At 47.2% G+C, this 12,383-nt stretch overlaps 1 protein-coding gene across 3 annotated transcripts in view; it reads left to right on the top strand.

Annotated features, from left to right (window-relative positions):
- Positions 1-12,383, top strand: part of Ajuba (ajuba LIM protein) — a 31,609-nt gene that overhangs the window by 4,649 nt on the left and 14,577 nt on the right. Inside the window, exons 3-8 of one of the 3 annotated variants that reach the window (XM_090345230.1) lie at positions 2,676-2,743; positions 2,839-2,901; positions 3,885-4,015; positions 4,093-4,144; positions 4,812-4,880; positions 5,818-6,922. In XM_090345230.1, coding sequence (XP_090201356.1) covers positions 2,676-2,743; positions 2,839-2,901; positions 3,885-4,015; positions 4,093-4,144; positions 4,812-4,880; positions 5,818-5,943 — 509 coding nt within the window. In that variant the 3' untranslated portion in view covers positions 5,944-6,922. Of the gene's footprint in view, positions 1-2,675; positions 2,744-2,838; positions 2,902-3,641; positions 3,856-3,884; positions 4,016-4,092; positions 4,145-4,811; positions 4,881-5,817; positions 6,923-12,383 lie in introns of those variants that run through there. The other 2 variants (XM_090345231.1, XM_090345232.1) reach the window with 2 other exon arrangements.

Genomic DNA, 12,383 nt, shown 5'->3' with positions numbered 1-12,383 from the left:
TACTCTACCCCAGGAGAGCTGATATAGCCTCATTTGCTGAGGGAGCACCTAGCTGTCCAGCCAGAGGCCCACTGCTGCCCAAGTGTACTACCTGCCTGACCCTCCCCCAAGCTGGCCTGCCTTCTAAAGGGGTCCTTTCCTGCCTCAGCTTAGCCTCCTTTTTCTCTTTGGATCCTTCCTCTTTCTTGTGCCTCCCTGCTGGCCCAGCCTGGACTCCCGCCCGCCAAGGCCTTCCGGGCTCTCCTTGGTGGGGTTTGGTCTTGGGCAGCAAAAGTTGCCTGGGGCGACAGTGAAAGACTGGAATGTGGGAAGGGCGGGGTGTGGGCTGGGGGAGTGGGGAGCTGTGGGAGGTGGAGAGGAGGTTTTCTCTTGGCTGGTCAGAGTTCAGCCACCTCACTAGAGTGCAGGCCACCGGGCCATGCCAAGCTGATGACATCACACTCCAGGAATGCCTGCCTCTGCTGTTAGCTCCAGAGGCCCTCCGTGGGGGTGCTCTTGGCGGCCCCCCCACACCACCCTTCCTCCCCTTTCTCATTACCCCTTCCCACTGCTTACCCATTCTAGTTCATCTGCTAAACCTATAATCTGCCTGCCTGAGTCCAGCATTCAGCTTTCTTCTTGCTCAGCTTCTGTCTGGGTCCCCTCCCTTCCCCCCTATCTTTTTTTGGTTTCTTGAGACAGGGTGTCTCTCGCTGTATAGCCAAGGCTGACCTTGAATTCACCATTCTCCTGCCTCCCTAGTGCTAGAATTATAGGTGTGTACTACCATACCTAGCTCATTAGGGTGGTCTGTCTGTCCTTTTCTCTCTGTCTCTCTCTGTGTGTGTGTGTCTCTCTCTCTCCCTCTCTCTCTTTTTGGCAGTCCTGGGGCTTGAACTGGGACAGGCCTGGGCACTGTCCCTGAGCTTCTTGTCTTTTGCTGACGGTTAGCACTATGCCACTAGAGCCACAGTGCCACTTCTCTGACTTTTTCTGTTTATGTGGTACTGAGGAGTTGAACTCAAGGCTTCATGCATACTAGGCAAGCACTCTACCACTAAGCCACATTCCCAGTCCTTTCTGCCCTTTTTATAGGACTTCTCTCAATCTGCCTCTATCTGTGACCGTTTAGACACCATAGAGTACTTTCCTGAGCGTTAGTCAGAAAGGGAATGGTCCTGCTTTGTTTGGTTGGGAAAGAAATTTCCTGGCTCCTCTCACCCAGAAAACTCCAGGTCCCTCCATGCTTGGAGCACTTCCCAGTACACATAACATCGCATTGCTCCCAAACAAAGCACTCTTAAGCTAGGCAAAGGTGGCTCACCCCTGTAATCCTAGCTGCCCAGGAGACTGTAATCTGAGGTTCAAGGTTCAAAGTCAGCACAGGCAGGGAAGTCCATGAGACTCTTATCTCCAACTAAGCACCCCAAAAAAAGCTGGAAGTGGAACTATGGCTCAAGTGGTAGAGTGCTAGCCTTGAGCAAAAATAAGCTCAAGGACAGTACTCAGGCTCCAGGACAGGCCCAAAACAAAAACAAAACTCTCAAAAGAGCTGGGCACCAGTGTACACCTGTAATCCCAGCTACTCAGAAGACAGAGGTCTAGGGATCACTGTTTAAAACCAGTTTGAAGGCGGGGAGTTTAGCCTAGTGGTAGAGTGCTCACCTAGCGTGCACAGTGCTCTGGGTTAGATTCTTTGGTACCACATACACAGGAAAAGCTGAAAGTGACACTGTGGCTTAAGGGACAGGGTGCTAGCCTTGAGCAAAAAGTGTCCAAGGACAGTGCCCAGGCCCTGAGTTCAAGCCCCAGGCCTGGAGAAAAATAAAAGCACAGACAAAAGAATACGCTTGGGTAGAAAGCCCATGAGATACCTAACTTCAATTAACTGCTGAAAAGCCTCAAGTGATAAGTGAAGAAGGTATGGTTTGAGTGGAAAAGATACAGCACCCAGCCCCTGGGTCCAAGCCACAGTACTGGCACCATACATACATGCCTTTCCCAGCAGTAACTCCAGTGTGATCTGACCTCTATAGAGTGTCTCTAGAAAGAAGTAGACAGGATTGTGGGAGCGGGACAGCCATGCTGCAGCAATGAGATGTGATTAGAAGAGTCCAAAAGACAAAGGCAAAGCCTACAGCAGTGTGAATCTCTTATGTGACTTGTTCAGCCCCTCACTCGGTTCTCACCAGCACACTGCTCTACAGTGGTGAGGAAGGTGATCATTTTGGAGAGAGTCGTAGACATCTGTTGAAGTTAGGGGAAGGAGCAGTGTGCAGCAGAGGGGAGAGGTTACCTGGAGGGAGGCCAAAGCAAACTGAAAGTGCATCAGATGGGATTTGTGTGCATGCACCAGTACTGGAACTTGAATTCAGGGCCCTGATGCTGTTAGCTTTTTCGCACAATGGAGATACTCTGCTACTTGAGCCACACCTCTACTTCCAGCTTTTTGGTGCTTAACTAGTGATGAGCATCTCATGACTTTCTGTCTGGGCTGGCTGCAGGATTCTAGTTGTGAGTTGGCAGTGGTTGGTATCATATAGACTTTTTGTATGGAAGGAAGGACAGAGCAATTAGAAGGAAGAGAACCAAAATTCAGGCTTACATGGGTTGTGCATCATTGAGGAGCAGGGATACTGGAGAGAGGCCCTGGTTCTGGGCTCCAGGGTAGGCTTCAGTCCCTTCTCTGCTTCTAGGGAGGACTTTGCGCTGCAAGGCTTTCTACAGTGTCAACGGCTCTGTGTACTGTGAGGAAGATTATCTGGTGAGTGAGGGAGGGAGCCTTGCAACTGGACTAGCCACTTGGGAATTCCACCCATTGTTCTCAGCTTGATTAACATCCTCCTGTGTTGTCTTCAGTTTTCAGGGTTTCAGGAGGCAGCTGAAAAGTGCTGTGTCTGTGGTCACTTGATTTTGGAGAAGGTGAGAAAAGTGCTACAGGGTACCTGGGGCCAGATGGATGCTGAGAGAAGGCTGGAAGGAAACCTATCCCCAGATAAATCACATTCTTGACATTTTTTTCCCTAGAGCAATTGTTTCCAGTGTTTTCCCTCTGTGCACACATCCAGGCCCTTCCATCTGAGCTAGGACTTTTCTGCTACTGGTTGAGATCAGTTGGAACTTTTTTTCTTTTTCTTTTTCTTTTCTTTTTTTTTTTTTTTTTAAATCTACCCTGTGTATATACTGGTACTGGCACTTGAACCCAGAGGCTAGGTGCACGCGCGCGCCCTCTCCCTCTCTCCCTCTCTCTCTCTCTCTCTCTCTCTCTCTCTCTCTCTGCCTCTTAGTTTTTTCACTCAACTAGAGTCACAACTCTACTTCCATGAGCATTGATTCCCCCCCCCACCCCTCTGAAACTACTTTACTGTGTTAGCCCTGCCTGGTCTAGAAGTCTCGATCCTCCTGCCCAGCCTCCCGAGTGCTGTGATTACAGGTGTAAGTCACCAGCAGGCTGGCATTGTTTTTAAAAAGCTCATCTTAATGTTGTAGAGTTGAAATCTAAGACTTTTCAGGGTTTCTGCCTGTATTTTAAGACTTCCTGGAGGATATCGTAGCTCGTGTCTATAATCCTAGCGACTCAAGAGTCTGAGGTCTGAGGTTTTAATTCTGAAGCTACAAGGGGCAGAAAAAAGCCTATGAGACTCTTATTTCCAATTAACTAGCAAAAAGCCAGACATGGAGGAAGGACTCAAATGGTAGAGAGCCAACTTTGAGTGGAAAAAGCCAAGCAAGAGCTGGAGGCCCCAAGTTCAAGCCCTCAGGACTGGCAGACTCCTTGGTCCCCTCACACTACAAAGCATTCCTCCCAAGAGAACAAGATGGGGCTGGAAGATTCAAGGGGAGCCGTGGGTAATATTAGATGGGGGCTGGAGGGACACTGACCCTCCTCCCGCCCCGCAAGTCAGATCCTGCAGGCCATGGGCAAGTCCTACCACCCAGGCTGCTTCCGGTGCATCGTTTGCAACAAGTGCCTGGATGGTGTTCCCTTCACAGTGGATTTCTCCAACCAGGTCTACTGCGTCACTGACTACCACAAGTGAGTCAAACCGGGGGGGGGGGGGGGGGTCCAGGGCCTCCCCACCCTCCACTCATCACTACTATCTTCTCTTTTAGAAATTATGCCCCTAAATGTGCAGCCTGTGGCCAGCCCATCCTCCCCTCTGAGGTCAGTATGTCTGGGTTCTTCTGCAGAGCCAGGGGGCGGGGACGTGTGGCCTGGCCTCCCTCGGGAAGTAGAGCAGCTGAGGAATGCACTCTGTGAGGATTCCCGTGTGACTCTGCTCTTAGGGTCACTTCCCTGACCCTAACATCCGGGCCTGGATATGTGTGATAGCCTGGCTGGGTTTGGGCTCCCTGTCTTCTGTCCCGTGTCACAGGAGGGGGCTTTCTTTGATCCTAGATGTAGGGGCTGGAAAAAGGTGAAAGGAAAAAAATCCTCAGGGCTGGTAGGACACGGTCAGAAATGATTTAAGCTCCATGGGTGAAGGACATTAGAGACCGAAGCCAGAGGCCAGTGAGGAAGCAGACCTAGTACAGCCTCGTGAACTTTTTTAATACCCCTGTCCCTTTTCCTTCCTCTCCACCCACACCTGGAGGAAGAGGGAAGGGAGGATCTCTATAGTGTTCCCGTGGGGTCAGTGCCAGGAGGGTCAAGGGAGATTTCTGGTAGGATTTATGAAAGCATCTCCAAACTATCAGTGATTATATCTGATTGCAAAGAGGCCCTGGGGACCTTTATGTGTGCTTCCTGTTAAGGCAGGAGGAATTCCACAGGGTGGGAGAGGACATTGGGCAGCGTGCTGCTCTTATTCCCACTCGTGTGCGTGTTTCAGGGCTGTGAGGACATCGTGAGGGTGATCTCCATGGACCGAGATTATCACTTTGAGTGCTATCACTGTGAGGTGAGTGGTGTGCTCCTGGCTGTTGCAGGAGGATGGAATGGGGAGGAATGAGGGCTCAAGTTCTAGGGCAGTGAGAAAGCTGCGGGACCCAGGAAACCAGAAGGGTTCTGGCTCCTCCAGTCTCTTGTGTCCTAGCTACTCTCTAATGTTAGTTGCTTAGCCATTGCTGAATCTGATTGCTCCAGAAGTAAACTCATAAGCCAGGTGCTGTGGGCCTTGTACCTGTAATCCTAGCTACTCAAAAGGCTGTGGAGCTGAGGATATTGGTTTGAAGTTAGTTTGGGCAACTTTTTTTTTTTTTCTCTTTTTTGCCAGTCCTGGGGTTTGAACTCAGGGCCTGAGAACTGTCCTTAGGCTTTCTCAAGGATAGAGCTCTACCACTTGAGCCATATATATGTGGTACCCAGGGTTTTTGTGCATGCTAGGCAAGCACTCTACCACTAGGCCAAACTTCCAGTCCTCTATGAGACTTATGTGGCTCTAGTGGTAGAACGCTGGCCCTCAGCAATGAGAAACACCCAAGACTGGCACACACACACTAAAAAAAAAGGGCTATGAATTCCTTGTCACAGCTGGAAATAAGGTCTTATCTTATTTCTGTAGTAGCAGCGACATCTGGTGTCTAGATGAGGTATTTTCTAGGGTTTCTCTGTCATTTCCACTCCCACCCACACCCTTGCAACCCTTTTCTTTCTTTTTGGCCAGTCCTGGGGCTTGAACTCAGTGTCTAGGCATTGTCCCTGAACTTTTCTCAAGGCCAGCACTCTACCACTTGAGCCACAGTGCTGCTTCTGGCTTTTTCCGCTGATGTGGTAGTTGTGGATTCATGTGTGCTAGGCAAGCACTCTACTACTAAGCCACATTTCCCAGCCAATTGCAACCCTTTCTTAAGTGCACAAGTTACTTGGTGAGGTGAACCAGGTGCCTTTTTTCCTAGGACTGCCGGATGCAGCTTAGTGATGAGGAAGGTTGCTGCTGTTTCCCTCTGGATGGGCACTTGCTCTGCCATGGCTGTCACATGCAGCGGCTCAGTGCCCGACCACCCACTGCCAACTATATCTGAGCTGCACTCACTGCTGCCATCATCACCGCTGTTGACAAACTCCTCTGGCCAGTGGGCCTTTCGGAGGCCAGCTGAGGCAAGGAAGGCACTGTGCAGTCTTGGCAGAAGAGTCCTCTGGGAAGGCCAGAGACCCAAAGATCATCACATTCCAAATGGACTGGAGACTCCCTCTGATCGCTAAGGGGTGTGTGTGTGTGTGTGTGTGTGTGTGTGTGTGTGTGTGTGTGTGTGACAGGCTTTCCACATGTGTAGCCTGGGCTCTAACAGATGCTTGGGCACACATAAACTGGTTCCAGTACTTTGTAAACATCTGATTCTGGTCCTTATCTCCAGTGTATGTTTTTGCATAAATAAGCAGTGTTCTGGCTCTAGATCCCAGGAGAAGAGGACTTTATGAAAGCACCCACCTCATGTTGTACCCCACACATGGCATCAGACATAGACTCAGCTAGGTGTCTGCCATTGTGTCCTGTCTGTCTATGGAAACCCCTGGACTTTATAAATGAGTCATTTCTTGGCCTTTTAACAACTAAGAGTGCTTTGCATCCCTCTGCTGGGAATGCGGCCCAGTTTGGGGTGGGCCTGCTACCTGTGTTGCCTGTTTCTCAGGGACTCTGAGCCTGGGGAGGCTGTCAGCTCCTCTGCTCAGCTGTGGAGGTCATGAGTAGGTCTCTGGGTGGAGAGTTGGCTGGCTGGGATATCTAGGAGGCAGCAAGCTAGCCTTATTCCCAGCTGTTCGTGCACTGAGCCCTATAGCCCAGTACAGGTGTTCCTGGTACGTTCATATCTGCATGCATCCTCACTCCCTTCTTCTCAGGTCAGTCTTAAGCTTAGTTCCCTAGCAGTAGCGTTACACTTGAGATCTACCTGCTCTCAGAGGGACCCAGAGTTACCTCCGCAGCAACCCCAGAATACTTGGATTTGGCTAAAACTTGAACACATCTAAAGCTAGTTGTCTTTAAAAAAAAAAAAAAAAGAAGAAGAAAGAAAAAACAAAAAAGAGTTCACTGAAAACATGTGCTTAAAAGTTTTAATTCTCTGAATGACCAATTTGCCAAAAGCTTAATTCTCTTCAGGGATATTTTTATATCCATTTGGGCATTCTATTTTCTATTTTAAGGATGTCTATCTGCTTATCCAAGAGTACCTCTCAGTGAGTTTCCGGTATCATAATTTGATCAAATTTGCAGCACTTTGTAAATGATGAGATTGTTTCCTACCTTTATGGGTGTCTTTTCCTATGTCATCTACTTTAAAAACACTTTTTAAAAAAGTTTAAACTTTCTAGCAATAAATACAGTTGGTACAAAACATTTTGTATGTCATGCTTTATGGGTTTTGTGAGCATTTTTTGGTGGTACTGGGATTTGATTCAGGGCGTCTGGCGTGTTAGGCAGATGCTCTATCATTTAAGCCACTTCTAGTCATATTTTTTTTTCTTTTTTTGAGAAAGAGTCTTGTTTTTTTTCTAGGAGAGCTTGGACTGCAGCCCTTCTCTTGTCTTGGCTGGAGTGATAGATGCATACTGTTATACTAGCTTTTTTTCTGTTGAGATAGGATCTCTTTTGCTGGGGTTGATTTGCAACTATATTCTCTTGATCTTAACCTCCTAAATAGGATTAAAGTCATGAAGCCGAGAGTGGTAGCTCATGCCTGTAATCCTAGATGCTCAAGAGGCTGAGATCTGAGGATCATGGTTCAAAGCCAGCCTGGGCAGTAAAGTCTGTGAGACTTTTATCTACAATTAACCACTAGAAAGCCAGAAGTGGTGCTGTGGCTCAAGGGGTAGTGCGGTAGCCTTGAACTGAAGAGCTCTGGGAAAGCACCCAAGCTACCACATATGGACAATTTTTATTTTGTGTGTGTGTACATGTGCGCATGCTCACCCATGCTGTTCTTAAGTTTTTTGGGCTCATGATGTAGCATTTTGAACCACAGCTTCTCTTCTAGCTTTTTGCTAGTTAACTGGAGATAAGAATCTTGAGGATTTTCTTGCCTTGGATGGCTTTGAACGACAATCAGATCTCAGCCTCCTGAGTAGCTAGGGTTACAGGCATGAACCACCAACCCCTGGCATTGTTTTGTTGTTGTTTGTTTCTTAATTCAATATTTCTTTACAAATTAGATGCCTTAGAAATGTAATGGAGTAATGTTCTTGATGTTTTAGTTTGATATGATTTGTATTGTAAAGATGCCATTTTATCATAAACAAGTAAACAGACACGAGGATATACTCAATTGACTAACAACAAAAGGTTATACAGATAACAGCAAAGTAAAAGGGTGAATTTGCTAAACTTTTTGACATGCTGAGGGTATTTTGGGAAAAGTAGCTCTAACTTGGGAAATGGAGGCTTGAGCATATAATCCTACCTACTTAGGAGGCTGAGATCTGAGGACCAAGGTTTGAAGCCAGCCTGGGAAGAAAGTGTTTGACTTTTATCTCCAATTAAGCACTAGCAAAGCCTGCTCTCGGTGAATTCAGTCTGGTAATCCTTTTTTTTGACGGGGGGCGGGGGGGCAGTCTTGAGACTTGAACTCAGGGCCTCAGCACAGTCCTTGGGCTTTCTCAAGGCTAGCGCTCCACTACCTGATACACTACCCCACTTCCGGCTTTTTCTATTTAATTGGTACGGAGGAATTAAACCCCAGGTCTTCATGCATGCTAGGCAAGCACATTACCTCTAGGCCAAACTCCCAGCCAGTCTGGTAATCTTTGATCCTTAGTCTTATTTACTATCTTTAGTGAGTTTCATTCAGGAAACTGAGGACAACAACTCTCCCTTTGGGGGTATTGTAAGGGGACTACACCACCAGCCAACTAGGGTAGTCCATAGAAGAGGCCTCTGAGAGGAAGTGTACAGATTTATAAATTGACTGCCAGAACATGAAAATGCACTATTTTTTGAGAGATAAATAAATGTGCTGAAACTGGATTATTTGTACTACACCCAAGATTACTTCTTTTGAACTGTTATTAAATTAATGAAGACAAAGACTGGGAAAGTTTGTCACCAGGCTACTGCAGGTCTGGGAAAATCAGACAATCTTGTGTAGATATATATCCTTTGGGTTCTTTTAGTCTAGGTATCTTGATTTATTTGGACGTGTGTGTGTGTGTGCTAGTGCTGGCTTGAACTTAGGGCCTAGGTTCTGTCCCTTAGCTTTTTTTTTTTTTTTGCCAGTCCTGGGCTTGAGCTCAGGGCCTGAGCACTGTTCTTGGACTTTCTCTAGGCTACAGCTCTACCACTTGAGCCTCAGCACCACTTCTGTCTTTTTTCTATGTATGTGGTACCAAGGAATTGAACCCTGGTCTTTGTGCATGCTAGGCAAGCACTGCACCACTAGGCCAAACTCCGGGCCCTCCCTTAGCTTTTTCTCTCAAGGCTGGCGCTCAACTACTTGAGCCATACCTCCATTTCTGGATTTTTTAGTGGGTAGTTGGAGATAAGAATCTCTTGGACTTTACTTCCCTGGGCAAACTTTGACCCTTGGATTTCAGCTTCCTGGATAGCTGGGTACAGACAGGTATGAGCCACAGACATCTAACCTGTCTTTTCTTTTTTTTTTTGGCTTGCCTCTTCCCTAACACTAGCTTGTTCTTTTTTAGATCAGTACCACATACACAGAAAAAGCCAGAAGTGGTACTGTGTGCTGTGGCTCAAATGGTAGAGCACTAGCCTTGAGAAAACTCAAGGACAGTGCTCAGGATCTGAGTTCAAGTCCCAGGACTGGTGGAAGAAAAAAAAAAAACAACTGTTTGCCAATGGTCTGCTCTACTTCTTTTAAGGTGAAAATGACTTAGAAGAATAGCTTGTGGCTAAGAACAATCCCAGCCACAATCACTCATATCAGTGGCCAGCCCCAAAGTATACTCTGCGTCAGGAGAACATGCTTTCTCTTGTTTGCTGGGTGATTGTTCCTCTTTAATATTTCTGTTTAATATTTACAATTGATGGTAAAAGATTCATGAGGTGACGCCAAGGGTATCACAAAAGGTTAATCTTGTTTGGCCAATTGACACCCAATTTCCACCCCAAACACTTGTCCTGAGATGGAGAAATTATGAATTAGAATTCTTTCTGTATCTCTAGAGGAAAATCACAAGATGAGGGGCAGGCTCTGACAAAGGACTTCAGCTCTTTACGCTGGACAGAACTGATTGCCAAGGGTTCGAATGTGAGTTACCAAGAATAAAACTTGGCCTGAGTGTAGAGTACATACCTTCAGTCCTAACACTGGAGACCCAGTCAGGCAGAAGACCACAAGTTGGGGTTAGGCAAAGTTCCACAGCAACACTATCTCCAAGAAAAATTTTGAAAGAACAAGGCTGGGGATCAGGAGTTTGGTTGGCCCAGTGGTAAGAGTGCTTGTGTTAGCCAGGCGTGGTGGCTCATTCCTGTAATCCTAGCTACTCAGGAGGCTGAGATCTGAGGATCAAGGTTCAAAGTCAGCCCAGGCACAGAAGGACCTGAGATTCTTTTTTTTTTTTTGCCAGTCCTGGGCTTGAGCTCAGGGCCTGAGCACTGTCCTTGGACTTTCTCAAGGCTAGAGCTCTACCACTTGAGCCTCAGCACCACTTCCGGCTTTTTTCTATATATGTGGTACCGAGGAATCGAACCCGGGTCTTCATGCATGCTAGGCAAGCACTTTAACCACTAGGCCAAACTCCCGGCCCAGGACCTGAGATTCTTATGTCTAATTAACCTCTAGAAAATGGGAAGTGGGGCTTGGCTCAGGGTAGGGGGGCCTTGAGTTGAAGAGCTCAGGGACAACACCCAGACCCAGGGGTAGGAGGGTAGTCTTGAGTTGAAGAGCTCAGGGACAGCGCTGAGGCTGAGTTCAAGCCCCATGACCCACCAAAAAAAAAAAGTGCTTGCCTAGCATGCACAAAGACCCTTGTTTGATTCCTTGATACCACATACATAGAAAAAGCCAGAAGTGGGGGGTGTGGGGGGGAGGGAAATGGGTACCAAGACATGTGAAAGGGTATCAATGTATGTGAATTAATGCACCTTCTATCTGGCAAATATCATGTAACCCTTTTACTAATTACAATAAAAAAAAAAGAAAAAAAAAAAAAAGAAAAAGCCAGAAGAGGTGCTGTGGCTCAGGTGGTAGAGCACTAGGCTTGAGAAAGCCCAAGGATAGTGCTCAGGCCCTGAGTTCAAGCCCTGGGACTAGCAAAAGAAAGAAAAAAAAGAACAAGGCTGGGGTGGTGATGGGGGGATGGCTGGAAGTGTGGCCCAGTGGTAGAGTGCTTACCTAGCATGCATGAAGCTGTGGGTCCAATTCCTTGGTACCACATACAGAAGGATCCAGAAATGGTACCTCAAGTGGTAGAGTGCTAATTTTGAGAAACCTCAGGTTCAATGCCCAGGCCCTGAGTTCAAGCCCCAGGACTGGCAATCAATACATCAATAAATAAGGCTGCATCTGGTACTGGTGGCTCATATCTGTAATCCAAGCTTTGTATCTCAGGAGGCTGAGATACAAAGATCATGGTTTAAAGCCAACCCCAGTGAGAGAGTCCATGTGACTCACCTCCAGTTAACCACTTGAAAGTTCAAAGTGGAATAATGGCCCAAGTGGTAGAGCACCAGCCTTGAGTGAAAAGGCCAAGTAAGAGTTTGAGATCTTGAGTTCAAGCCCTACTACCAGCACAAAAAAATAAAAGAAAAAGAAAGAAGGGGAAAAGGGAGAGGCAGGGAGTTTGGCCTAGTGGTAGAGTGCTTGCCTAGCTCGCACGAAGACCTGGGTTCAATTCCTCAGTACCATATACATAGACATACCTGAAGTGGTGCTGTGAACTTTTTCTGCTCAAGGCTAGAGCTCTACCACTTTAATGTCACAGCTCCACTTCTAGTTTTGGGTAGTTAATTGGAAGTAAGATTCTAATGAACTCTTCTGTTAGGTCTGGCTTAGAATTGGGCTCCTCAGGTATCAGCCTCCTGAGTCACTTGGATTACAGGCGTGAGCCACCAGTGCCTGGCTTCCTGGTTATTTTGGAGCTGGAATCTAAAGTATTTTTCTGACTGGCCTGTCCTCAAATCGTGATCTTCCAGTCTCAGGTACCTTAGTGGCTAGGATTACTGAAACAAGCCACAGACACTTGGGCTTTTTGTCTTTTTTTTTTTTTTTTGCCAGTCATGAGGCTTGAACTCAGGGCCTGGACACTGCCCCTGAGCCTCTCTATGCTCAAGGCTAGTGCTCTACCACTTGAGCCACAGTACCACTTCTGGCCTTTTTTGTTTATGTGGTGCTGGGGAATCAAACCCAGGGCTTCATGAATGCTAGGCAAGCACTCTGCTACTAAACCACATTCCCAACCCCTCAGTTTTGTGTGATTGTGTGTGTGTGTTTGAATTCTGGGCCTGTGTGCTATTCCACTTAGCCATGGTGCCACTTTTGGAATTCCATTTGTTAATTGGAGATAAGAG

Source organism: Megascapheus bottae, chromosome 14 (assembly GCF_031878675.1).
Source record: "Megascapheus bottae isolate mThoBot1 chromosome 14, mThoBot2.hap1, whole genome shotgun sequence".
NCBI lineage: Eukaryota > Metazoa > Chordata > Mammalia > Rodentia > Geomyidae > Megascapheus > Megascapheus bottae.
Note: the sequence above shows the minus strand (reverse complement) of the source record. Positions and strands in the feature narration are given on the sequence as shown.